This window comes from Mesocricetus auratus, unplaced genomic scaffold (genome assembly GCF_017639785.1).
Source record: "Mesocricetus auratus isolate SY011 unplaced genomic scaffold, BCM_Maur_2.0 Super-Scaffold_100011, whole genome shotgun sequence".
Lineage (NCBI taxonomy): Eukaryota > Metazoa > Chordata > Mammalia > Rodentia > Cricetidae > Mesocricetus > Mesocricetus auratus.
Window position 1 is genome coordinate 84,970,619 of NW_024429195.1, and position 27,166 is coordinate 84,997,784.

The following is a 27,166-nucleotide window of genomic DNA, read 5'->3' on the forward strand; positions in this document are numbered from 1 at the left end:
TTCATGGCTTGTTTTAACCAGTCTGTCTGTGTATGTGGTACTAGGAATTGAACTTGTTTATGGTAGGCAGGTGTTCTGAGCCAAAGCCCCAGTCTAGTGCTTTGGTTTTTTACTTAGTTACCACTGAGCTTCATCTCTCTGAACCCTCTCTGAAAAGTGTTGATGACTGTGCGTCTCCCAACTCATCAGAAACTCCCAGTTGTTCAGAAATGTCTACGGTACTTGTGAACTGATTTTAGGCTATAGAATCTCATTTAGGCCAGTGTGCTAAGGGTGGGCCCTTCTAACACATCTTGGTGATTGTCCTAGTTTGGGATAGTAAACGGTTCCTTTTTGTGGTATATGCATGTGTAAGTGTGCACATGGGAGCGCACATCTGCATTCCAGAGGATGGCATTTGTGGTATGTGTGAGTGTGCCACTGTCACTGACATCCAGGCATGGTGACACCTTTGTAACCCCAGTATTTATTCAGAAGCAGGACTGCAGTGCCAGCCTGGGCTAACCAAAGTAAGCAAAGAGATAAAACAGTAAATTTTTATTGCTAAATTATTACAAAGATAGGTTGATTAAGTTAGTTACAATTAAATATGTTGCATGATTTCAAGATCTTTATCTCTGTTTTGTAATTGGTATGGGATTCCAGGAACCAGAAACATCAAGGTAAAAACAGGAACTTCCCCTGAGCCTCAAGTGAATTCTGAAAGTAATTGGTCCTTTGAGGAAGGTCTGGCTCGGAAGCAACAGGAACCAGTAGAGCTGTCCCTTGCTCATGAATAGCCACAAAAAGCAGCCACTCTAAGAGGGCCTGAAGCGTCTAATAAAAGATGCTTCAGAAAGGCCCTGTTGAGAAGACTTACTGTCTCTGCTAGTGGTGATCCCAAACTGCATAGCAGTGCCATGAGGTCCAGGCAGATCAGTGGGTTATAAATACATCTTTAGAATGACAGGCTCTTAAAAACTATGTGAAATACAAAAATAGACCATATTAATAGAAACTATTTAGTATTTAACAAATTGAAAACCCACGGTTTTGACATTTTAAAAAAGGATTGTAGAGACTGAAGTGATGTCATCCAAATAAAGTGCATTTTTATGGTTCTCATTCTGGGTGCCCACAGTATAGTCTAAAGCAAAGACTTACCACAAAGCACCTAAAATAGCATTTGTAGCTGGTTACCATTTCTTACTGTTTCCCTCCCAAGTGTCTGTGTCAAGGCATCCAAGGGTACATTCCACATGTGACTGTCAGCGTTCAGGTCAGTGTGCCTGTACGTCAGAGAAGTTGAAAACCCTTAAGGAGATGGCTCTCTTCCCAAGCACTCTGACCCCCGATGCCCAAGTGAGTTATGCTTCAGACTCTGCGCCTCTGCTGTCACTTGGACTGCCGCCAGTGTCATCGGGTTGATCGTTTAACAGTACATACTTTCCATCATTGGTTAGTGGTACAGACAGCATTAATTGAGCCAGCGCTTCTGGGTCCTGAAGTTAAGAGAGTTCAAGAGAGGGGAAAAAAGAAAAAGCTTAAGATGCACTTAAACCCTGTGGCCTGGCCTTCAGTGTTCTGTGCTGTATCCCATTCCTCCTAACTCTTGTCTCTATGGGCTGTCATCTGAAGAAGCTCAAGGGATTAGTACTGCACCCCGTTTACAACTGTCTTCCTCCAGAGTCTATAGGGTAAGCCCTGCATAAACCTTGTCTTCCACATCACCGCGTGCATGCGTGTGTGGAGTTGGCAAAAGCTGTACAGGAGCCCACTGATAGGTTTGCTCGTGGTTCCGTTTGCACAATGGTGGAATTGAGTAACAGACTGCAGCAAGCCTACGGGAAGGACTTCTGTGGCGAGTGTGCACATCTGACCTCTGACCTTTCATTCTAGTGTGTAGCACTCCCGCCCCCTTGGGCAGACTGGAGCGTAAAAGTGACTTCAGGAACTTTGTTGGTCAATGGAAGATTATAAGCTGTTGAATAACATGGAGGTTTCGTTCGTTTCTTCCTGGTTGGTGTTCAGTGCTGCTGGGCCTGGAACTAGGTGGTAGTGCAGCTGATGAGTACTTTAAGTTTCAATTGAGTATTGGATCTTAATTTGGAAGAAAAGAACTCTAGCCAGTTTGAATGCATGCAGAGAGTTAGTAAAGCTGAAGCTGCCTGCAGCAGTGCTCTCCAGTTAGGAGGAAGGTGTGTTACCAGATGGAGTCACCTGCCTACATACATACGCGTTGTTAGAAAGCTTGAGAGCACAAAGGATCACAACGTGAGGATCCACTTTCTTTCTGAGTCTTACTGTGTCTACCAATGTCTTTTAAGTAGTTACCAAACCAATATTAAAATGCATCTTACCTTTTGAACCTCAATAATTTCTTTCCCCAAATTAATAGCATAACATATCTGTAAAAGACAATAGAAATGATGTTGGGCAAAGGTAGTCAGAGGTGACGGTATAGAAACAGTGTGATGTGAGGAGCAGGGAGGCTGCTGTCTGCTCACACCCGAGGGAAGGCAGGCTCTGGCTACAGGAGTCTTGTTTACACAAACACCCAGGTAAGTGAAAGACCCACGTCAGTGTTCTGTTTACAGCTCCCAGCAGCGTACTCCCCCCGCGTGTTCATGTGCACACTGGTAAATGGAGTACTTGGTAAAAGACTGGTTTGAGAAATTCTAAAAACCAGGTGGGTTCAGTGTGTATCAGAAAAAAGAACACTTTGATGTTCTTTCCTTGGTTTCCTGAGACTGTTTTCTATGTTAACTTTTGCTTTAATCTGTTTAAAACAGTGGTTCTCAACATGTGGGGATCATGACCCCTGAGGGGGCCAAGCAACCCTTTCATAGGGGTCATCTAAGACCACTGGAAACAGAGACTCACATTATGAATCCTAAGAGCAAAATTAGTTACAAAACAGCAGCAAAAGTAAATTTATAGTTGGAGGCCACCACATGAGGAACTGTATTACACACACGGTCACAGCATCTGGAAGGTTGAGAACCGTTGCTTTAAAAGAACAAAGGTGTCTTTTAGCATTTCATGATGCTAGGGTTGTTATTTTTAGGTGGAACATTCCTAGAAGGTATTACTGTCTGAGTGTCTGGATGGAGGCATGAATAATTAACTAGACAGATATTCAGATGGATAGTGAAAACCCATGCCCGTTAAAGACAGCCTTACAAAGAGGTGTGTAGGAGGGAAGAGACTGACAGACAGACAAGACACCTTTTCGCCTTCTGAGTTGCTTTCAAAAATGTACGTGCTCAGGGACTCTTCTCCTGTGGACTCCGGCACTCGGATGACAAAGCCAACCAGTCTTTTGTTTTCTTGATGAGCAGCAAACTGTGTGACACTGGTAAGTTCGAACTTGGAGATGGGGGCGGGGAGACAAGACGGGGGACAGAATGAATAACCACACAACTATTCTCTATGGAAGAGTTGAAAAAAGCTCAATTATAGGGACAGTCATGCAACTTAACAAATTATCATATGCCTGGGTTGGGTCTTCAAGGGGCAGAGGAGAAATGAGGTGTAATCATAAACATTAAGATGTACTTACACAGGCCCTTGACACTTGAGTCTGAGGATCTATCAACCTGAAATTGTAAGAGACTCACTATTACACACGTTGATCACACTTACACCCTCAGAAAAGTTTATAGTTCATCGTGAAATCACACCAGTGCCCCATATATGAAAAGCAAGGCCTGATTCAGGGAAAGATGACAGCCCTAGGGGAACCTGTGCTGTGTTTCTACCTTTGCTGAACTGGTGTGTCAAAGCCAAGGTATGGGGTGTGGAAGATTCCACAGCAAATAGAACAGAAGTCTCAGGATTCAGCACTGGTCTGTAGTTCTGATAGAACATGGTGGATTGTGTCCTGTGTGCTTCCGTAATTGCTTCTGTATTGCTCTGAAGTACTAATAAACACTTTCCTACATTTCACTCGGAGCAAAGGAAAGAATGGTGAGAGGGCAGTGGGGTTTTGAGTAACCTGTGTGTGCTTGTGCCTCTAAAGCTTCTTTAAGGGATCTGGGGGTGGTGCAGTGGGTAAGAGCGCTTGCTGTCAGAACCCACAGCATCCATGTTCAAAGCCGGGTGTGACTGCATGGACCTATAACTCCAGCTCTTAGTAGGGCTGGCGACAGGTCGATCCTGGGAGCCTGCTGCCAGCTCGACGGCTGAGAAGAGACAGATGAAACTGACTGAATTCAGTATCTGTTACCAGTTAGACATGTAATGAACCTAAAAACATAGGATTACAAATGCTCCCACCGGCCAGGCGCTGGTGGTGCACACCTTTAATCCAGCACTCGGGAGATGGGCAGGCGGGTCTTTGTAAGTTGGAGACCAGCCTGGTCTACAAGAGCTAGTTCCAGGACAGGCTCCAAAGCCACAGACAAATCCTGTCTTGAAAAACCAAAAAAACACACAAAAACAAATGCTTCCTACTGATGCTAGAAACATGTCTGCTCCAGGTAAGTAGGCAGCATGTCTTCTGTGGCTGCAGACTGACGACTTCACAGGTACCTGCTTTGTGCACATGGATGGATGGTGCATGACCTCTTTATTGGTTTTTTCCTCTGCACAGAAAAGTTTCCTTTGATAATTGGGTTATTTCTATTTTAGACAGATTCATATTCTCCGTTGTTAAAACAATGGCATCGTTATGGACAGTCCAGGTTAGACAGCCCTAATCTGAAATACCACAGTGAAAACTCCACACTATGAAACCTTGTTTCTACTGTGTATAGTACTTGTAGGCAGTGTGTGTAAAGTACAAGTTTTATGTGTAAATTTGGGACTCATCCCCAAGCTATCTCATACTGATGTAAAAATTTGAAAACACAAACCCAAAGTCAGAAACAGGTAAGGAATGCTCAGTCTGTAGTCACTAACAACAGGAATCTTTTATTTCTTGTTTGTTGTTTTCTTTTCAAGACAGGGTTTCTCTGTATAACAATCCTGGCTGTCCTGGAACTCACTCTATAGACCAGGCTGGCCTCGAACTCAGCTCTGCCTACCTCTGCCTCTGCATCCTGAGTGCTGGGATTAAAGATGTGCAGCACCACACCTTAAATCTTAAATGAGCGCTCTCTCTGGCTTCAGTCCTGCTCCAGTCTCATATGCTGGAATCCCATATATGCACTGTTACACCCAAACAGTTCTTGCTAAGAGTGCAGAAAGGATGTAAGTGTGCCATTCCACACGGGTAAATATCCCCTACACAGCAGTCAGGTGTGACATGAACCGGAAATACCTCAGAGTCTGGCTGGTGACCATCAGATGGGACTCCGTCGTGCGGAAGATGTTGTGAATAGCTCGGGCAGCCAGCACCTGTCTCATCGCTTCGTAAATCACTTCAGTAGTGTGGTCTGTCTTAACTGCCATTGACCCCAGAAACCGAACGATGAACATCTGCTGCAAAAGCGAATCTGCAAGGAACACACTCCCTCAGGACCACCACCAGAGCCTGAGGGCAAGTGAAGTCTGTCTGGTTTGTTTGAGACAGGGTTCTCTGTGTCACCTGGCTGTCCTGGAACTTGCTCTGTGGGCCAGGCTGCCCTTGAACTCAATGAGATCAGCCTGTTTCTGCCTTCCTAGTGCTGGGATTATGGCATGTGCCACTTTGCCTAGGTATGGGGTTTCTTTTACATAGTTGTATCTATTTGAGGCAGAGCGTCATGCTATGTAGACTAGGTTAACTCAGTGACTCCTGTATCACCCTTTCTACTTCTGCTCACCCAAGTTCTATTTTAAGGTTTGCTTTTATTTTACATTTATGTAAGGTTTTGGTCACATGTATGTATGCACCATGTATATGCCTGTGGAAGTCACAGATAGTATCAGATCCCTGAGTAGAGGGACAGGCAGTCATAAGCGGACTGTGTGAGCCCAGCTTGGGGTCCTCTACAAGAACACTAAATGCTCCTAACTGCTTAGCCCTCTCTCCAGCTCTGTTTGTGCAAATTTAAAATATAACTTTATGTGTATATGTATGTGTACCTGTGCATGCCTGGTGCATGTAGAGTCCAGAAGAGGATGTTGTATCTTCTACACTGGCGTTACAAATGGTTATGAGCTGCTGTGTAGGTGATGGGAATTGAACACAACACTAGGTCCTCTGTAAGAGCAGCCAGTGATCCCTGAGCCATCTTTCCAGCTATCCCTTGTCTCCCGCAAATTCTTAAGTACTATTAAACATGAGGGGAGTCATTGGAAAGAGCTCCATCCTAGTGACAGTCTGAGATTTCTAAATCTGCTTAACTGAATTAGACCTTGCACTCAGTAATCCTCCTGTCTCAGCCTCCCTAAAGATGGGATTGCACATGTTTGCTACCATCTCAGCTCCCAAGATTTCATTTAATTATGACCATTGTTTCCTCTTTGAAAGTCTGCTTTATATTTAGATGTGATCATTTTCTGGGCAGGAATTCAAAAGGTGTATTGTGGCAAAAGCTAAGACAGCCATAAGTCCTTTCCCCGCTGTCCAGGTTTTTCTGGAACAAACTGGAGGGTCAAATCTGAGTTCCTATACTACGCCTTAGCTCTAGCACATGACCTCTCACCCTCAGGGGTCAATGAGTAAGAAAACAAGACTTGGCACTTACCTTCTGCTTCAGGGAATGACTCATCCTCCATCTCACCAAAAGGGTTGGTGCGCCTAGGAGAGTAGCCAGAGGCTGGTCAGCAGTCCTGACGGGTGGGGAGGGGCTGCTAAGAGCGCCACACAACTTGAACCCTTAGGTCAGAGGCAGCACAGTAGCTTCCACTTTTTTCCCCACACAGCTCTTGCCCTCGGGTCATACCTGCTGCCCCTGTTCTGGTCAAGGAATTCTGTTGCAGGAAGTACAATATCGAACTGAATGGGTGTCCCAGGTGCAATCAGTTCCTCGGTTTCAGGAATGCTGCCTACTGCTTTGGGAACAGTCTTGTCATTTTCTGTGTCTGAAGTTTTCATGTTTTGACTAAAATACAAAAGAGAAGAAAACTGAACAAATGTAATCACTTGTTTAATACTGATGTGACTTTCATACTGGAATACAAAGGAGTCTTCAACCAGTTCCAGTCCATCCTACAAATAAGCCTGCCTCAACTTCACGTCCTTGGTTACAGCCCTTTGCCTCTTCACTACCCCAAGTCCCTCTGTTGTCGAACATTCTGGGGGCTTTGGAGTAAGGCAACTCACATTTACACACTGACACAGTAGGTACTGGAAAAATGTTAGCTGAAAGAACAAACATCTGAACCTGACATTTCATTGCAACCTGGCTGTAATTTCCTGAAACCCCCCCCTTTCCACTCACCCAATACACCCTCCACTTGAGACAGCAAACATACTATGTTCTTGTTTCTGTATAACGCAATTCCAACTCTCCCACGACCAGCTCAAATTCCACCAATAAACCAGCTGCACCTTCTCTGAATTCTGATATCTTTTCAGTGAGTCGCAGTGTTTGGTACCCTGTGTGCCTCCTAAAGCACTGCCCAAATGCTCTACAGAGCCAACACCAATAAAAGCAGTGCACTTCTTGCATAGTATACAGCCTGTCCTACACTGTCCTGTATCTTTTTTCTTGACATTAAAATGCTATCATTTAACTTTATCCTTTAAAAATTCTTAAGTTATAGTGCAAACTCCTTCAAAGGGCACTGGGTGTCACACTATTTCTATTCTTACAGTGCCTGGGCCATAAGTCCTCAGTGTCTTTTCTCTTGTTTTTTTTTTTACATGGTTCTCAAACATGGCAATAACTGAATATTGTATGGAAACCGCAATGGTTATACATCCAGTGAAATGTGGCTAGAAACAAATGCACAGCTTGGAGACAGTCCTATTTCCCCACCGAACCCTCTTTCCTATCCAGTTCATCCTGGATAGGACGATGCAGAATTTCTGTAAACCTGGTTCTGACTGTCACCTCATTTCTCAATCCCTCCAGCTCTGTCCCTGTGCCTGTAATTTCTGAGCAGGGATTACTAAGGCTTTTACAATGACTAAAATTTATCTGGTGGCCTTACCTACCATTCTTTCTCACATACCTAATGTTAAGTGCATGATCCCCAGGAAGCTACACAATTAAAGAGTTTTCTAAGCACTTCCTTTTAGACCATTAAGTATTTGTAGAACATCTGATGGAGTTCTTTCTACTAAAACACACAAGTAGATTTGATTTTAATATGCCCCTTGATGCCATTAACACAACTAAGACTGCCTTCTGCTACCTAGTTAACTACTTGAAAACTCCATTGAGCAGTATTCAAAGGAAAAGCTCTATGCATATTCAGTTAATGAAAACAGCAAAACCAGATGTGACAGAAAATGCCTATAATTCCAGCACTTGGGAGACTGCTGGAACTCTGAGGGCAGCCCAGATGGCATAATGAGACTACCCCACTCCACATTCCAACAAAACAGCAAACAGACAGCTCAATACTCAATGCTAATAAAGGACTGGTAGACTTTCTAGAAGAATTATGACAATGTAGTAGTAAGTAAAAAATTAGTAGGTAGATGCACATGTGAAACTAAATGCAGGACAGGCTTGGCCAGTAACATGGACACCGGAGGCCACTGGGGTCACAGTGCTGAGATGCTAACAGAAGGTACATGTCTGTTGTACTAGGACAGGGACACTGAAAACACTGAATACTGGCTCCACCCCTCATCTGTGCTGTGGATGTGGGCATATTGCTATTTCTGGCCCCAACTACTGCTTCTGTTGCACAGGGTGCAGTGGACTCTCTGGGGGTTGTGAGGGTTAAGAACAACTCATTCCAAATTCCTAACAGTTTGGTAGGTTTTTTTCCTTGTCCTTTAGTTACCTGAAGCAAGAGCTTTCTTGTTTTTTCCCAAAGCTTGTAATTGGAGTCACTGCCTGAAGAGCCGTCTGGTTCAGCTTGATGGCTACTGCCTACATGTAAGCCACAGGACACATACTCAGTCCAGGAAGGGCCGCCTACCTTGCAGGTGGAGTGCAGGCAGGTACTAATTACCTCTGGGTTGTCCGTCAGGTAGATCTGCCTGGAGATGTTGTTTATTGCACATATCCACTGTGGAAGACATTAGAAAGAATACTGAATCCCAGTTCCTCAACACAGGAGGACAGAGGGGGGACAGACAAAGCTTTACCTCTTCGTATTCCTTTCTGCTCTCTGCTTGGAGAATTATTCCCCTGAAACAAACAAGATGCATCACTGCTTCCCAGGTTGGGACCCAGGAAATGTTCATTAGAACAACTTGGCATCAGGAAAGCAACAGCCTCGTTCTCTATATGAGAAGGTTGGGCTTGGATCATGTAGTCTGGGATTACAGTGAGAACTGTCTTGATGTTCTTCTTAGATGATCCAAGGCACTAGGATATTACCCGCCCCTGCCCCAGTTTTCTCTGATGAAGGACCTAACACGTATCTAAGCATTCAAAGTCCATTCACTGAGGCATTCCACCTCTATGATTCAAGGGCTTTCTGTGGCAGAGGGAACACAGATGTCATCTCGGTATCTAGAAATATCCAGGCCCAGGGGTATTCAGGAACTACCTGGGACCACTAGAATCTGGGCATCTTAGTCCTGAGCCACTGGCCATTCTCAAAGGAAGAACTGTCTAACTCCTCTAGTAACTTGAGGAAGGGATGGCCCACAGGCTCCCCGATTCTCACTACTACTCTCCAAGCAGGCAAAGCCTGAGGTATTTCCTAAGATTGAGAACTCTAAACCCAAACTGAAACCACTGCTCTACACAAGATGTTAACCACTGGGATGGGACCCACTGTGATAACCACAGGCTGCCACATTGTCAGGTATGACCTTTGGCCCCATAAGGTCCCAAGGTGTGAGGATAGTGTTGCTAAATGACTTCTGTGGACAATGCACTGCTCACACTCTAGAGAATGTACTGTTCACACTCCTGTGGACAATGCACTGCTCACACTGTAGAGAAAGTACTGCTCACACTTCTGTGGGCAATGCACTGCTCACACTCTGTAGAGTATTCACACTTCCTGACCCAGATATAAAATGGACAGTTTCCTGCCTGCTCTCCTTAGCCTTGCTCGGAAAGAGTCCCAGCTGTCTCTCAGATCTCTGCTGGGAAGCACCTGCTACATCTGTCTTGTACACATCATCTCTCCTCCCAAGACACATCTGGATCCTCATGGGGACTCCTGAATAAGGTGGTCTCGGTTCCAGGGGTCACTGCATCTGTTTACAGAGGACAGGAAACCATCCTGGGAAGAACAAGACCTGCAATGTGGCATTTCCCATGGATGACTGGCACATGGGAACTAGAACTAGCAGCCTTTAGTAGGGGCAGTTCCTATACTGTCCTCCCAAATAAGACCGAGGCATACGGTTTGCCACTGGGTGTGGAGATCTGGAAACAGTATCGTCGGTCTTCACAGTCCACCGCCATCACAGAGCAGTTGTCCAGGTCCTGAATCAAGCCTCCAGCCACGGCTCCCCTGGGCTGGCACATGAGGTTCCCGCCTTGGGTGAAGAAGTACAGCCTCTCCCAGGTGGTAGTGACCAGTCCCGTCTTGCTGTGGAAATTGTGTGTGAAGGTCCATTAGCACCAGGACAGCCCCTCCGTACCAAGTTGCCTGTTCTTAGGGGCTGGCACATTTTAGAAATGTCTTTGCATTGAAAGAAAACTTTGAAACTGTGACTACTACAGAAATAGAGTTTAGCTTGAGTCCCTGGGAAGACAGCTCTGTTTCCGTGAGGATGACAGCACCACTGCCAGTTATGCAGGCACATAAGCCTGCCATAGGCTTGCAAACCCACCAGCTCTAACTAGAGTCTGTCCATCACAACTGGGAGTTGAAACCCGTGTCATTAGGGTGCATCGCCTCTCCAGATGCTGGGCTCTAACTGGAGGACATCCTCATTGAGGGCACTGCATTCGAGAGGAAAATGGAGCTTCTTGACAAAAGTGTCATAGCTGTGGAGTGGTTTTGTTTGTACGTTTGTTTTTGGCCCACAGAACTAATGGGGACACTGAGCTTACAATCTCACTGATGGCCTGGGAAAGGCTTCACCGGCAGAAAAGAGCTGGCAAGTCCTCAGATAAGCCTAGTGATAGACACAGTTTACTGTTTACTAAATAGCAACTACGCACAGGCACTGTGTGTCTTGCTTCAATAATTAGGGGTGTTTTTGTTTTGCTTTTTGTTTTTTAATGGCAACTGCTAGCATACACTAACACCTCATTCAACAGCAGTGAAGTAGGAGTCACCCACCAATCCCAGTGTATGCCACACAGGACAGCTGCAGCCTTTTGCCTTTTAGTCCACACAGACATTTAAAGGCATGACTGAGAAAGGTATAATTCAATCTGGAGAGACCTAACTGACCCTGGCTCTTGCCTCAGCAATGCTCTTACCTTTCAGCCAGCAGAGGCCAAGGGCTATAACTCTAAATAACCTGGAATGAAAACACTTAAATGACCATGATGCCTAAACAAGGGTGGCCTGCAGCACCTGGAGTCCAGGCCACTGGCTCCAGGTTCTTGGGGCTCGGTTTTCAGCTCTGTCTCAGTGTAGCTTGGAACTTGGGCCCCAGAAGCTTCCCACACACGTCAGGCTTGTTCCCACTATTACCCACAAGCCTTACTGCACACATGAGAAACAGCGTTTGGGGTCACCTCGCAGGGAAAGCTGAGTTCAGCAGGGCATATGGCATGCTCACTTTCTGAGATTGAGGTAGCCAGCCTTCTGGATGAGGTTCCTGTTGATCTGTGGTGCGGCCACATCGATGTCCGGAGTGTAAACAGATTCATCAACTGAAAGCAACTCTTGCTGGGACACCCGCATCTTGTCTGCCTCAGCTTCCAGTTCCACTTGAATGCTTAAGACAGAAGGTTCCGGGTCAGTCACTGGCCAGCTGATCACTCCTAAGCACAAGGTGGCAGGGCCTTCTTCACGCATGCAGCACAGCTCTCTACCCTCTCTGTAGTCCAGAAAGCCACAGAGCACTAGTGGTGTAAGCGGAACTAGTACAGGGTTACCACGCTCAGATCTGCTAACGCAGATCATAGAATCTGGGAATCCAGCCTCACGGTAACACACAGGTAGCCTATCAAAGGCCCCTACGGAAAGGAATGGAATAATACTGGCCAGCTCAGGGTCGGAGAAGGCTATGAGAGACAGGAATGACCAGGAAATACCAAGGTACAACAATAAACCAAGGCTTGTCCTGTAACCGTCATAAACTGCCCTGAGGTGGCACAGGCTTCGATGGTCAAGGACTGCTCACAGGGCACGGGTTCACAGTGACAGCACTGGCTTCACATGCTGTATGCCGACGTGCAGAGGACTTGGAACTTTTATTTCACACAGGAGTCTTTTGGCCACACCAGACTCTCACTTACTGGTGACAGATGTAAAGTCTAGGACAGAAATTCCCAGGTGGCCCACATATCTGAGGTGGCCAACTAGAAATAAGGAGTCTACTTCACATGAGGTTACACAAGAAGACAGAGCCATGGCGGGCAGAAGGAACAGGCAGACATGGGTGGCAAAGTCACACTGACCACTTTCTCAAGGTCACTGCCTCAGGATTTTCTCTTCTCTCAGCCTGGCTATTCTATCAGCTCTCAGTTCATCTAGGTGACATTTGAATAGATCAGGCACTTCTCTCGCCATGTAGATAGACCAGGCTGGCCTCTATTCAGAGATCCTCCTGGCTATGCTTCCCACATGCTGGTATTGAAGGTGGTGGAGAATGGCATAGGAGAAGCACACAGCTTTCATGCTTCTTAGTAAGTCCCTGTGTCATGGTTTGTGAGCTGGTAGCCCAAAGAAACATTACAGGAAAGAGTAGCTTCTTGAAACAGGACTGTCCCCTCAGAGATGACCATGTGCACCACTGCGACATCTGGCGCACAGTCTAGGGGGTTTTACCAGCTGCTTTAAAGCAATCGGAAGCTCCTAAGACCCCAAAGCACATAGTGGCAAAGTGACTGCTTTCAGCCACTCCTCTCCAGAGCCAACGCACACGCCCTGCATCACCATGGGTTACGTAAGATACCACAGCTCTTTGGGGTGGCAGGGAGCCATGCTGCCTGGACATCAGCTGGGTTGCAGAGATTGGGTGCCAGCACCAGCCGATGCCTGAGGCCTCATGTGGGTGGGTTGTGTCTGCATACATGTGGCGGCAGAGGACCCTCATGCCTGGAGAATAAGGCGGCTTTTAGTCACTGGCATAAAACTCAAGTGCTACGAAAACTAGCTTTCTGCCAGGAATAGTGATGCACACCTCTAATCTCAACACACGGGAGGCAGGGGTGGGCAGATCTACATGAGTTTGAGGCCACCCTGGTCTATACAGTGAGAGTTCCAGGCCATCCAGAGCTACAAAATGAGCCCGTGACACCAAACAAAACTCAGACTTGAGAGATGAAAGAGAATGGGCCCTTGTACCGAGTAGCAGGTTCTGTATCCTCTAACATTCTCAGGGACAAAACAAACGACAGAGGAAGAAAGGGAAGTGGACCTCACAAATTGCTTCCTAGCATCATTGCAAGTTTGACCTGTCTCCATCCCTGCTGTTGGCCACTGGGTATACCCAGTGTACTGGCTTTCCCGAAGAGCAGTTTCCTGTCCCGGCCATGGAGCCCAATGCTTGGGACTAGTTCTTCAGGGTTTACCCTTCAGGGCCAGAGCCTTCGATGGACTTCTGCCTGAATAAATTCCTGCTGGGCTCTCTTAAGCTGTGTGAAATATAACAGCTTCAAGAAAACTTTCTCATTTTCCCACATGCAAAATGACTCCAAATTCATTATTTTCACTTTGTATCCCCTCTTTGGGGGCAGGGTGAGAGGTTCTGAAACAGGCCTCATGTATCCCAGGCTGGCCTTGAACTCTGGCCTTCCTGCCTCTTCCTCCCGTTTTTTCTTCATTATAACATATCCTGCCCCCAACACACACAGCAGTCTTGACGGGTATGAGAGTGACACACCCATGCATAGGATGAAGCTAGCCTGCACACGTGCCATGGGCCACTGCAGAGCTCTCTCACTGAGGCTGCAGAAGAAGGAAGAGGTGAGCAGGGACAGCCCTCCCTACACTGTGCCTGATGACAGGGACTGAGCAAAGACCATCTGAGGAAAGTCATGGGGTTTTTGAAATGTGGCTGAACTACAGCTCGCTGAAGTAAATACAGAGATTTAGCACCTTGCTTGTCTATTATGAACTAGTATGACCCAAGAATTTCCCAGAGTTGGAGCAATTCTGGTTGCTGATCCCATTAGCTTAGAGGGAAAGCTAATCTACCTTTCTCTCACGGGCTCCCAGCACATGACACCTAGACATCAGCAAAGGCGGTTCTGACACTGTGAACACTTGAACTCCGTGGGAAGAACCGAGTTTTCATGTTGGGAGCACCTCACCTGCTAGGTAAAGACTGTCTCATGGTTACAGGGTGATGGGGCTCTGCTGACCCTCCGAAGCCTTCCCCGCATTCCAGCAAGGCTGGCTCAGTGGGAAGATGAGAGAAACCCATGGCCTACCTCTGAACCATGTCTGTAACAGATGATAAGAAACCGCCCATGCTTTTGGAGAACATCTCTGCTCCCTTCTTGAAAAAGTTAATCTGAAAGATACAATGGCAGTATTTGGAACATCAACTAGGAAGCTAACAGATGAGCTTCCTAACTATGAGATGATGTGGGGACAGCTGATATGGCTGCTATCCCTCCCTGCTGGCAATCTGGCAGCACCCTCCATCACCTCCTTCACATTAGTTAAGAATGTCCAAGTTCACAGTGTGTTGTCAGTGGGGAAGGAGGACCTTGACAACCTTGCTGAAAGGTAGGAGGACTAAAGAAAGGGAGTAGTAAGCCTTTGGTACATGCAATCAGGGTCAATAATCGATCTCTGAAACTGCCACCAGCAGCCTTCTCGTCTCTAAGCTCTAAACCTGGTGTTACCTCTAGCACTAAGAGGAGATGAACCACGGGACAGACACTCAGGACCCGAATTTGATGAGTATAGCATGGGACGACCACCCAGTGCGAGGGCTACCATCGCCTGAGCACACTCACTGGGCCACACACAGCACAGCTGTAGACCTGGGCTATGACAAAAGGGGAAACCGGGATAAAGGCTCTCAAAAGCCTCTTCCGACCACATGGCAGGGGATCTGGCATCAAGCAGCTGCTCAAGGCAGGTGAGGCCCCTGCTCTGTGTTCTCTGGCACCTACGAGACGGCAACAGTCAGGTTTGAATGAAGCTACTGCTGCTGGGTTTAGTGCTGAAGGGAGGACTCGGTGCTTCCTGGAACTCCAGGAAGCCCGGAAGGTGACCATACTTGTGAAGGCCAGACACGGGAAAGAGAGAACACTTCCGGCCGTCACAGACGTCTGCAGCTGCCCGTCTGAAAGTTTAACCTGCACCTTGGGTATGAATGCTGCCCTTCGTGTCCCTGATGGCAGGGACCGAGCAGCTGGGAAGGTCGTGAAGACAGAGAGCACCTAACACGGGCATTCTTTTCCTGTGCCACTCCGGCTCCTCCAGAAGCGAAGTGTGGCCTGGGGAGTGAGCACAGAAACTGAAATCTCTTCCTGAGGAGGCCGGTGGGTGTTATCAGAGGGTTTAATGTCCTTCACTCTAGTCCAAGGAAACGAGAAAAGGCGTGCACCAGTGACTGTCCTTAGGTCATCAGAGCGCAGGATGTCCCCATGTGGTACCATACAGGGAGGCTCTGGCCCGCTGACCTTGGCTCAGATCAGCACTGCAGATCCATTTCAATCCCTGCAATGCCAAGTGACCAGCAATACTCATCAGCTAATTTTCACCTTTTAAGTCAGTCTTCTGCATCAAATGGCTCAGCATCTGGGGTTTCTCACTCTCCCTTGCTGACCTCCTTTGGAGCACTGTTTTAACCCTTTGGCTTGCTCTGCAGTCACCCAATCCCAAGCACGCGATGAGCAGAGGGATACAAAGCCCCAGTGCCTGGCACTTAACCCGTCAGGACCGTACAAGAGTCACTGTATGTGCTCCAAGATCTGTAGAGGACCCCCAAGATGTCTCAGGCCACCGAGCTCATAACTGGGCTTAGTCTGCAGGAGCCACACGATGGAAGGAGAAAACCGAATCCTGCAGCTGTCCTGTGACCACCACATGGAGGCCATGCATGTGCATGCCCACACGTGTATGCGCGCGCACACACACACATTTGACTTGGGAAAACCTATACACATGATAACAGTACCTGTCAGAGAAGCCACAGCAGAGGCAACTCATCTCCCTAGCAGCGGGTGCCGAAGTCTGCAAACAGCTGAGTGCAGTGCTCGCACACCATGCGCTAACCCAGGCTGAGAGGGCCTGAAACTCCATGTTCCTTCCCCAGTCCTCTGACCCGATGCTCCTGCCGAGCACAGCTCTGCCCTCCGGGCCCAGGGGCTCTGCGTGGGAAGCATCTCCCCGTCCCTGTCCTCCTGTGGCCAGTTTACAGTCACTTAAAAAGTCTGGTTAAGGAAGCAGAGCAGTCCTCAGCTGTGAAGAGCACGGAAGCTCCTGGCCACATCCTTCGGGTCCTGTCCACCGACTCCACAGACTGCCGAGAGCTGTTTGTCTGAGACGTACATACACACCATCCCTGTCCAAGCTCCTGGGCCTGCAAGTGAGCAGGGATTACCACCCAAAGCAAGGGTTCCAGTCCAGGGAGGGCACAAGAAGAGGCGACAGAGAGCAAAGAGCACGGCTTCTAACAACCCTGCCACCTGTCAGGGCCGAAGTGCAATGCCCAGCTCCAGAGAAAGGAGGGACAGAGTGCGCAGTGCCCGTCCTCAAGAAGCTGGGTGGCTGTGCTGCGGGCTGCAGCCCCCAGGAGGGTTTAGTTTGGACTACCCGTTGTCATTCAGGCCAGGCTGCAGGCATAAGCTGACTCCAGTGAGCACCGCATCAACAACTGTACTAAGAAGACACACAGCTGTGGTGGGCTGTGCCCAGACCCCCTGTCCTGAGTGAGGCTGATGATGTACCTCTTTTGAAATGTATGTAATTTAAAGTGCATGCAAAAGTCAGAGATGTTCCTGTGTGTTTCACTGATCTTAGAAACATTTTGTTCTGGGTGCATTTCTCTTGTCTGACATAAGGGTTGACAATCACAGAAGGGGAAACCAGGCAAAGCTCAGGCCAGCCCCTGCCACTGACCGCCTTAAACTGGAGGTCTCTTAAGACTCAGTAGATCAGTAACGAGGAGAGAGGAAACGGTAAATCCTGCAGGGAACACCAGAAATCACCAGCACAATTTCCGCACGCCCCAGGAGGGGCACACAGTGAGTAACTTCAGGAGCACCGCATCTGAGAATGACCCAGCAGAGGGAGCCTGACAACGCAGAGAAGGAGCATGCGCACCATCTCCAAGCCAGCTACAGATGGAGTGAGCCTGCAGTACAGGCTCTAAAAGCAACATGCTCACACGGGGCTGTAAAAGCGGCCGTGCAGCCGTGCACAAACCTGCAGCTAGGAAAGCAGGACCGGGACTGTCTTTCTTGGGTGAGGCAGGCAGGCTCTTCCCTGAGGCTTGGGATCAGGTCACAGCTTCCTGAACACATGGCCCCACGGGTCAAGCCCAGCTGGAAGCTCTCATAAGAGCAGAGTCCCAGGACACGGCACATCTGTTTCTGTCTCAATGCTTCCATTTCCCCCTGGTCACTGCTTCAGGTTCCTCCCACGGGAAGGGGTTCCTCCCATGGGAAGGAGCTCCCTACCTGTCCGTGGGCAAAGCCTATCAGGGGTTCCATCATGGCCATCCGCTTGCGGTACTGCAGCGCGTTGAGCGCACAGTAGTACTGAAGGGAGGACAGGTGCTGTTTCCGGCGGGCAGAGGCCACCTCTTTCCCAACTTCAGTCTTCACCTGGGGGGAAAAGGAAAGCCTCCAGCTGCCCATGCCAGGAACTCTGCAAGAGCACAAAACTCCAGACACATTTAGTTGTTCGTTGCAAACATTTTCATGACAGGCATAGAGCTGTGCAGAGAAGGATCCACTTTGGCCTAACAAGAAATTCCAATGGAAACAAAGTGGCAGCCCCTCGCTCCCCAAGACTCCAGGAGGCAAAGTGACAGTGCCCAACGCTGCCCTTTGGGAAAATGGTACACACGTTTTGGCTCAGGCAAGTCTGTAGACCAAGGAAATAATTTAGCTTAAGGAAATCATGTAAGAGAAGTAAGACCTGTATGCGGAAGACTCCGTTGCCTGTGGTGGCAAAGCAGGAGTCGGCTAACCCGACGGCACCACACAGAAGCTATCCAGCACGTTTCTAGCACTTACAGGGGCTCCACACTGGTGCTTAAGGATGTGAAGAGTCCAGACACAGCAAACAGGAAGAGTTCTGTCACACAGCATCAACCTACAGGGCTACCGACGTGGCAAAGGAGCCGAGGCGGTGAAAGGCCTCTGAAGGGACACTCACCCTCTCATTCTCCTTCTTCTTAGGGAGCCTGCTGTACTTCGCCATTGAAAGGTCATGTTCTAAAACCAAAAGGTGACAACTCTGACTGTTTAACCCTGCCCCCTCTGATCCCAGCACATCCCACGCCTATGCGCCCCAAATAGAAAGGTGCCTACCATTGCTGGCCAGTCCAAAGAGATCCCTCAGAGTGCTGACCTCTGAACAACGGAAAGAACATGTTAGAGCAAATAACAGGAAGTGAAATGTATGCTAAGACACTGTCTAAGCACACAGGGCCAGATTCGCATTTGGTTGGGGCCAAATACTTCAAATTTATGTCTTTTTGAGATGAGAAAAGAATGATTTGATTTGGTTTTCATAGATAAGAAACTTCTGCTTTTACTAATTGAACAGTTTTATTCCCCTTTGCAGAAGAATGATGGTCCTAGGCAATGGTAGCTCACAGAGGTCAAGGGCTGTAGGCATGCTTAGTCTGGGTTGTGTCTCAGCCCCCCCCCCCATCAGACACAGCAGGAGACAGACCTGCAGCCTAGAGCTACATTCCTTCTGAGGCAAGGTCTCACTTAGCCTAGGTTGGCCTCATACTTGATCTGTGGGCAAAGATGACCTTGAACTCCTGATCCTCCTGAGTGTATCTCTCAGGCACTAGAATTACAAGGGTGCACCATCAGCCAGTCTATTACTTTGCACTTTTAAATTATGGGATGTTAGGGCTGTCAAAGTAGCATTGGGTAGAGCTTATAGCAGTTCAACCACTGTCTCACCCTCAGGTGACACAAGGGCTGCAAGGGAGAAAAATCCCATGTTTCATATTTGCCCTTACATTTGCCATAGCTGTTCTACTTAGACAACAATGGGAGAGTACACGCATTTTAAATCAAGGTTATTATTTCTTGTATGGGTGTTTTGCCTGCATGCATGTCTGTGTACCACATACGTGCCAGGAGATCCACAGAGGCCAGAAGACGGCACTATATCTCCTGGAGCTGGAGTGAGCCACCACTGGGTGCTGGGAACCAAGCCTGCCTGGGCTTTCTTTGCGAAAGCAGCCAGTGCTCTTGACCAAAGCCGTCTCTCCAGCCTCAAGGTTATGTGTTTGCTTTAATTAGGTTTTTTTTTAAATTAAGTTGTGATTTTTAAGTCAGTCTTCTCAACTACAATTCTTTTTTGTTTTTCTTTTCTCTAATATGGAATGTTTCACTGATTTTCATGTCTTTGTGCAAGGACCATACTAATCTTCTCTGTAATAATTGTATATAATTCTTTACTCTCTAAGTAATAAACAAAATTAAGGACACCAGCATTAGGACATTTTGATTCAACTTTACCACGTTTCTAAATAATCCTTTCTAATATTCACTTGGACTACTTTTGATTTCAAATATATCTAAAATTATTGTAAGGTTCTCTTTCAGTTTAGGGGCTGAAATTCATCTAAAAGGCTTCTCAAGTGTGGGTTCCAGTCAGATTTCCTCGCTCTCCACAAGCTTCATGGGACCGTGCTCACAGTATGCCTGAGAGGCCCTGGCTGCCCACATCAGCATCCTGAGGCTGAGAAGCACCTTCCACAGGAAAGGCCTGGCACCGCCCACTCTTCCCCTCTGGCTTCCACTTCACAGTCCAAAGCATTCACGGCTCCCAAGAACAGTTGCCTCTGCCCATAACACATGCCCTGGCATCAGTGTCTGCTCAGCAAATGTTTATAGTTCGCTCAAACCCCCCATCACTGTCTCCTCAGCAAATGTTTATAGTTCACTCAAACCCCATCACTGTCTCCTCAGCAAATGTTTATAGTTCACTCAAACCCCATCACTGTCTCCTCAGCAAATGCTATATTTCCTCAAACTCCAGCTCAGACCACCCACACCAGGAAGCCTTCCCTGAGCCCCTAGGCCTATGGAGTGCTTTCTCCAGTCCCTGGCCATCCCTTCTGAAGCCTCGCTCCATGATGTCACAATGAGCTGCCTCCATGTCTGTCTTATTTGTCTGTACCTCCCTTGGGTGAACCAGGAATGTGCAGAACCAATGAAAGTTTGCTGAATGAAACTGTTTTAAAAAAGCATTCTTGACAGGAGGTGGTGGCTTACACCTTTAATCCCAGCACACAGGAGGCAGAGGCAAGCAGATCTCTGTGAGTTTGAGACCAGCTTGGTCTACAGAGCAAGTTCCAGCACAGCCAAGGCTACACAAACAAACAAAAAACCAAACCAAAACAACAACAAAAACACCCCTCCCCGTATTCTGACAGCCACATGTTGAAAGGAACAGACACAGTAAGAATCACTGCTAGCTTATTCAGAAGGCACTGCACTGAGCCCGTACTGTACCTGTGAGATCCTTTTCTCGGAACTGTATAACAGGTAGGACCATAGTGTCTGCCAGCTGCTTGGCCAGCTCTGTGTGGAGACCATTGAGCTGAAAGCAAAAGGACTTAGTTGAGAAAATGACACACTTTACCACTGCCATGGTTTCATGTCAGCAGGCATCACCAGCCCCTTCTGCGTGTCTAAGTGGCTCAGCTCATGTCCTCACACACACCCTCCCTCATAAGCCATGGACCGAGGTGGGCCTGGAGGGCTCTGACTGAGGCACCAGTGAAGCTTGCTTAAGGCGTGTCGGGCTCACAGTCCTCTTTGCTTTCTGGGCACACCCTAGCTCTGTGTTTGAGACTGGGCCACACCCTCATAGAGACACACAGTGCACTGGCTGGCACCGAATGCAGATTGCTGGCAGAACTAGGTGGCTTGCTACCCCCACCAGGCCTGTCAGCAAGGACTGGAGCCACAGCAAAGAAACCAGCCTGCTGGGAACAGATCTGTATTGGCTCAATGCCACGCCCAGCAGAGAGGGGCAGAGGATGCTGCCACCAGAGCTACCATCTGCACGCCAGCTTCCCATTCTGTACACCACAGTTTCTAAGCCACCCTGTGAATCAGGGACCACTCACAATCCCCATTTAGCCACAGACAACTCTAAACCCAGATCACAAGAGAACGGCACAGCTGGGAGGCAGTCTCGGCTAGGAGTGAGATGTCTTTCTCCACAACACAGCACACAGTGTGCTCTGCATGTCAGTGCTGCCCAAACCGCACATCCTACAGACGAGGTGCCAGTGATGACCAGCGGTTAGCAAGGCTGCCTTCAACAGTGACAGCAGTGTCTGTGTCCCTACCAAGCACATCTACTCCGGGGTTTGCCCTCTGGGTCGTGGTTTAAAGACCAACCCTTTGCCAGCTAAGGGAGCATCACTAGTGTCCACTTATCTCAGTAGAAGTGAGGAGACTTCCTGTGTCAGTGAGTGTCCCTGAGGGTGGAGGGCTGGGGTTGTTCCTAGAATGACTGCAATAATGAAATGCACAGTCTGTCATCAACAGCTAACTGAACACTGCTATGCCCGAGGCTCTGGGCTCCACAGACACTAAGCAAGCAGGAAAGTGACCCCTCGTGTCAGGATGGCAAAGTTCCGTCCTGACGGCTTTCTCCCTAAGGATGGGAATTTGTGATGGCATCGTGTGTGTGGCCCAGGTCAATGATTTCCAACAGCGCAGAGAGCATGCTGCCTCCCACCCTGTACTTCCAGATGCTTTGACAGGAAATGGCCACAAGCCCACTGTGAGGAGAAGGAAGGAACTCAAGAGGAAATTTCTGAATGACTCACAAGAAAGACCTCACTCCAGGACTTTCTATCAAGCAGGCCACATGCATCTCTCCTGTGTGCTCAGTTGTGCTTTCCCAGGGTCAGCTGGCCCAGCTTTAAAATTTCCCTGCTTCTGGTGCAGAGGAAACTATCTCAGAAGCTATTCTCCTCACATCTACACCACGTGGCAGTGCTTAGTCTACACATCAGGAAGCTGTGAACTCTGCAGATCCCTCCCATCAGGAGAGCCACGGTGCTGCCAGAAGAGAGTGGGAATGACTGAGAGCTGGCATCCTAGCCACCGCAGCTGACAGCCTGCTCTCTTCCTTAGTGACTCTCTTCTACTTATGGACATGTGGGATTTCAGCGGAAATGTCCTGCAGCCTCCTGTGTTATTCATCACAATTAACAACTGTGTAAACTGAATAAAAAATGCTTCATGCCTTTCAAAACTCACTTTGATGCTCAATAATTACATTTTTAATGGATTTACATCCATTTTAATATATTTTTACACTTATTCATTGTGTGTGCACATGCACATGTCACAGCAGACCTGCGGGGTCAGTGAGTGTGTGTGTGTGTGCCACAGCAGACCTGTGGAGTGTCTGTGTGTGTGTGTGTGTGAGCACGCACACGCACAACAGCAGACCGTGAAGTCAGAGGATAACCTGAAGAGCTCAGTTTCTCCTTCTCTCAACATGGATGGCCCCAGGGACTGAAGTAATCACCACACTTAGCAGCAAATGCCCTTACCCACCGAGGCATCCCACTGGTCTGCTGCCATACTTTAAAGAGACCCCAAAGTGGGAGTGACAAGTGTGGTGACGAATCATGGCTGTCGGTTTGACAGGTTTGTAATCGCTGTGGAAACCTCTAGGCATGTCCGTGATGAAGTATCTATATTGGTTTAACTGAGAAAGGAAGAGCTTCCAGGCTACTGGACCCAGGAAAGCGGTTACCCAGAGACAGGACGTTCCATGCCCCTCTCTGCCACACCCTGCCAACAAGTCGCTGCACCTGGTTGGTCACGTGTCCTTTATGACCACAGTGAGTCCCGGAGTTGTGAAGCATTTCAGTGTGTGCAAGCAACAGCAGACCTGTGGGGTCAGAGGGACCCTGAACAGTCAGTTCTCTCCATCAGCGACCAGATGAGCAAACCCTACCGTCTAGCCGCTTTGGCTCGTCAGGAGCACCACAAGCTTATGAGTGGCACCTGCAGTCAGGGCAGTTTTGAAGGCTGAGCCCTTGGTTGTGGGACCCCAGGCTTTCTGTAGGTGTTCAGACACAGCAGGAGAGAACGGTCTGGCGGCCTCTCCCACTACAATGGACACAGTGACAGCCCAGACTAGATGGCCTGTCACTATTCTGTCTCCTGTGCCTGTCACAAGGCCCACCAAGAGGAGGCAGCCAGGCTGCTGAGTGAATGGCAGTGTGGTGCACGAGGCCCAGTTCTAAATGGAGGTCAGGATCCAGAACTACTGTGGCTCAGTAGGGCCTGGCCACGGCATGTGCAGCCTGCTCGCTCCATCCTGATCCTGTGACAATCACTCTGCAGACTCTCCCAGGGTCCCAGCAGTACCGGGCCTCTGAGGGCTTTTGTAAAGCAGTGCCGAAATCAAACCCAGGGAGAGTGCTGCACACGCTAGGCATCCCCAGCCTTCTTAACCGTTTTACAACTAAACTAGTGTAATTTCTATAACAATGGTTTCCACAAACATGATATAGCTCTAAGAAAGGGTGTATGAGTCAGAGGACAGCCACCTGGAACCCAGGACTCGGGAGCACGTGGAAACAGGGTCTCTGCAAATGTAATCAGTGATCTTAAAATCCAAGTACCTGGATTTTCCAAGTGGCCCAAGTTCAGCGACAATCGTCTTTATAAGAAAAGTTACGGACAGAGGAGAGACATGGGCACAGTGAAGTCACAGTCAGACATGGGGGATGCTGCCATAAGCCAGGGCACAACAGAAGCCACCAGAAGCTACCAAGAGGAAGGAAGAATTCCATATAGGCCCTACCGCAGTGTCTTAACTAGAGCTAGTCTCCTGTCTTCCAGAACTTCAAGAGAACGAATTCCTGTTACTTGGAGCTTTCTAGCCGTGGAAACGTATCAGGCAGCCCAGGAGAGCTGAGTGCTCAGAAGCCCTGCGGTCTATTTTCCCTCCAGAAGGTAAGTGTATCCCTATGGTGGATGGAGCCTCAGAAATCTGAGGAGGTACTCTAAAATGCAGAGGCGCCCAAAGAGGGATGAAAGAAAGTTCACAAAGGAAACATTTTCCATGACTCACCTCATCCATCACTTTGGAAAAATAATGTAGTGTAGAAATTACTTCTTCATCACCTTTACCCAGCGCAAAATTCTAGGACAAAGAGAATTGAAAAGCCAGGTGTTAAATGAACGCAGCACACTCTAGAAACTCACCCACACACCCCAGGCTGGTACCCACTCCCTTTCTTCTCCAGGGCATACCCGCCAGAAGCTCCCTCGCCTGTCTGAGAGGTGTACCAACGGCCCTCCCCGCCACGCCTTCCTGTCTGAGCAGGATGGCAATCAGGCTCTGTCCTGATGGCTGGCACTGAGTGGCCTGGCCTCCTGGATACCAGGAACACTCATGGGTAGCTGATCAGCTCGAGGGACCTCACAGAGGTTTGGGGATAGTCCCAGTTACATTTTATCAGTGAGAAAAAAGAAAAAGAGAGAAGGCAAGGCTGCAGGGAGGACACAGGGACCCTTCAGAGGGTGCCTTTCAAAGGGCTCCTGGGTCCTAGGCACAGCGCCATCCAGTTACCTGTTTCTCATACGCCAGCAGTTGCTTTGAGAGCTGCTGAGTGGCCAGGCACATTTCATTCTGTAGGGGGAGAAGAGCAAAGTCATCAGTCGTATAGGTGTGTGTCATCACTGGAAAAGGCCACTCAAGCAGCCCTCACAAGGAACGTGTGCCTGCCGGGGAAGGGATTGTCTTCCTTTCTAGACAAGGTCTCACTATGCTGTCCTCCCTCAGACTACTGGGATTACAGTTAGGGCCTCCACACCTGGCAAATTTGTCTGGGCAGCATTTATAGAGCAATGCGAAGGCACCTCAGAAGTCTAAAGCTTGCCTTAGAACAAAAGAGGCCTTCAACAAACTGCTCCTTCCAGTTATGCAGTCAGTAAAGAAAGCAGTGGGCAGACACAATCCCAGTCCTCGTGGGTGTCTGAGGGAAGGGACATCACAACAGCAGCTACCTGCATGATGAGGACCACAGGAAAGACCCTGCGGGCACCAGGAGGGGCCAACACCAGGACCTTGCTGGCCTCTCAGAAGAGATGCCCAGTGAAGCAGACCCTGCAAAAAGCCAGGGAGCTGGCCATGAGCAGCAGCTGTCCAGGAGATGACCCAGCACTGAGGACTCGGCACGAAGGGGGGGGGGGCCCCCGCACTGTGGACTCGGCACGGGGAGATCCAGCACTGTAGACCCGACACAGCAGGGGGCGGGGGGGGCCTGCATGGGAGGGGGGAGAATCGGGCACTGCCGACCCGGCACGGGGAAGCAGCTCTCTAGAGCTGCCTGTGGGTGGCAGATGGGGCAGGCAAGGGCCGCAGAGCACTGAGGTGACAGAGCCAGGCAGCCACATGCCGACTGCGAGCCTGGCCCTGAGACCCAGCACCGATGACGAGACAGAAGCATGGCATCCCCAAGCTCCAGACGATCAGAGGAAAGCACTGCTTGGGGAGCTCGATTGCCCTGCAAGACCCTGAGGCTGGTTCAGGGCCCATCCTGTCACTCAGGCTGCTCTTCTGCTGAGGGTTATTCCTGAGACGGTGCCAGAGCACAGTGCGTCCCGAGGTGAGGGCTGCTATTCTTTCAAGGACAAGTCCTACACTCAAAGGGACTTTTTGTTTTTTTTTTTGGCCTGGGTATCCTCTGACTGACCCCTGAGAGACAAAACCCATTTCCTTGGACCCTCTCAACAGAACAGGCTACACAGTTCTCTGGCTACCTCCATCTGCCCCATGGAGCAGGCAAGACTAAAATTAACAAGGCCCTCTCCCTCCTTCCTAGAATATAGTCACACACAAGATCCTGGCTTCAGCTCCCGTGCCCTGTGTGTTGCTGCTTTGGGACTGATCTCAAGTGGCAGTCACAGGGCCAAGGAAGCAGATGAACTAACACACAGGACTCCATGTGTTCAGACGGGGCAGGCCACAGTTCTTGGCACACTTAACACGTTTGATGAGTCAATGCATGAAAAGGTCAAAAGACTCATCTAAACTCCAAATCTAAAACCGTTCATGCATTCAACCTTGAGCAAACATTCCTAACATACAGGGCTACTTCACACAAACACAAAGGCCAGAGCAACATGTGGCTGACCCACCATCTACACCAGCGAAGCTCTGAAGAGAGGGTCTCGTCCAGGGTTACATAAGAAGTTCCCTGCTTTGAGTAAGCCGGGTCTGCCTGAGGCTGCCTTGGGGGTTGGGATTTGCATACTCAAGAACCACTGAATGGCAGCTGACACTGACAGGGTGCTTCCTTCACATCAGAAACTATACTGTAAAACTATACTGTGTGCATTACCTCGATACTCTCAGTGTCCCTGAATGCAGTCTCAAATGTGCATTTTAATTATGTGTAAGAGTGTGCATACATGCAGATGTTGGCAGAGGCTCACGGAGGCTGGCAGAGGGCATAAGATCCCTTGGAGCTGAGCTACAGGTGGTTTGAAGCCACCCAGTGTGATGCTGAGAATCAAGCAGGTCCTCTGGAAGAGCGAGTACTTTCTTAGCTGCTGAGTGGCCTCCGCCGCCCCTCGCAGGGCAGGTCTGGATTAGCAGCACCTTTACAGATGAAGTAGAGGCCGAGCTGCCTGCCCAGTGTCACAGTCGGTGACACGGCAGAGACGTGAGTCCAGGCCTGGCTACGTCTCAGTTCCACTCTTTTTCACAATCTTCTCTTCTCCTCTTCAGCTTCTCACTGACGCTCAGGCTGGCCTCAGACGTCTATATAGTTAAGGATGGCAAACTCCACGTCATCCCGGCTCCACCTAGCCCTGACGCGTTCGACAGTAGTGCTCCTCCATACTGAACCCTTCACGAAGCAGTCAACAAACATGGCAATAACCCTTTGACATTCAAACCAAGC

At 48.8% G+C, this 27,166-nt stretch overlaps 1 protein-coding gene across 3 annotated transcripts in view; it reads right to left on the minus strand.

Moving 5' to 3' along the window:
- Positions 1 to 522: 522 nt before the first annotated feature.
- Appl2 (adaptor protein, phosphotyrosine interacting with PH domain and leucine zipper 2) overlaps positions 523 to 27,166 on the minus strand; it is a 42,471-nt gene continuing 15,827 nt past the window's right edge. Inside the window, exons 3-21 of one of the 3 annotated variants that reach the window (XM_013123356.3) lie at positions 24,829 to 24,888; positions 24,328 to 24,399; positions 20,727 to 20,814; positions 18,555 to 18,596; positions 18,400 to 18,458; positions 17,697 to 17,843; positions 14,490 to 14,572; positions 11,669 to 11,827; positions 10,333 to 10,521; positions 9,116 to 9,158; positions 8,980 to 9,036; positions 8,809 to 8,897; positions 6,792 to 6,950; positions 6,594 to 6,646; positions 5,243 to 5,417; positions 3,542 to 3,578; positions 3,208 to 3,348; positions 2,340 to 2,387; positions 523 to 1,268 (exon numbers count right to left, since the gene is read on the minus strand). In XM_013123356.3, coding sequence (XP_012978810.1) covers positions 1,260 to 1,268; positions 2,340 to 2,387; positions 3,208 to 3,348; positions 3,542 to 3,578; positions 5,243 to 5,417; positions 6,594 to 6,646; positions 6,792 to 6,950; positions 8,809 to 8,897; positions 8,980 to 9,036; positions 9,116 to 9,158; positions 10,333 to 10,521; positions 11,669 to 11,827; positions 14,490 to 14,572; positions 17,697 to 17,843; positions 18,400 to 18,458; positions 18,555 to 18,596; positions 20,727 to 20,814; positions 24,328 to 24,399; positions 24,829 to 24,888 — 1,710 coding nt within the window. In that variant the 3' untranslated portion in view covers positions 523 to 1,259. Of the gene's footprint in view, positions 1,482 to 2,339; positions 2,388 to 3,207; positions 3,349 to 3,541; positions 3,579 to 5,242; positions 5,418 to 6,593; positions 6,647 to 6,791; positions 6,951 to 8,808; positions 8,898 to 8,979; positions 9,037 to 9,115; positions 9,159 to 10,332; positions 10,522 to 11,668; positions 11,828 to 14,489; positions 14,573 to 17,696; positions 17,844 to 18,399; positions 18,459 to 18,554; positions 18,597 to 20,726; positions 20,815 to 24,327; positions 24,400 to 24,828; positions 24,889 to 27,166 lie in introns of all 3 variants that reach the window. The other 2 variants (XM_005083782.4, XM_021235112.2) reach the window with 2 other exon arrangements.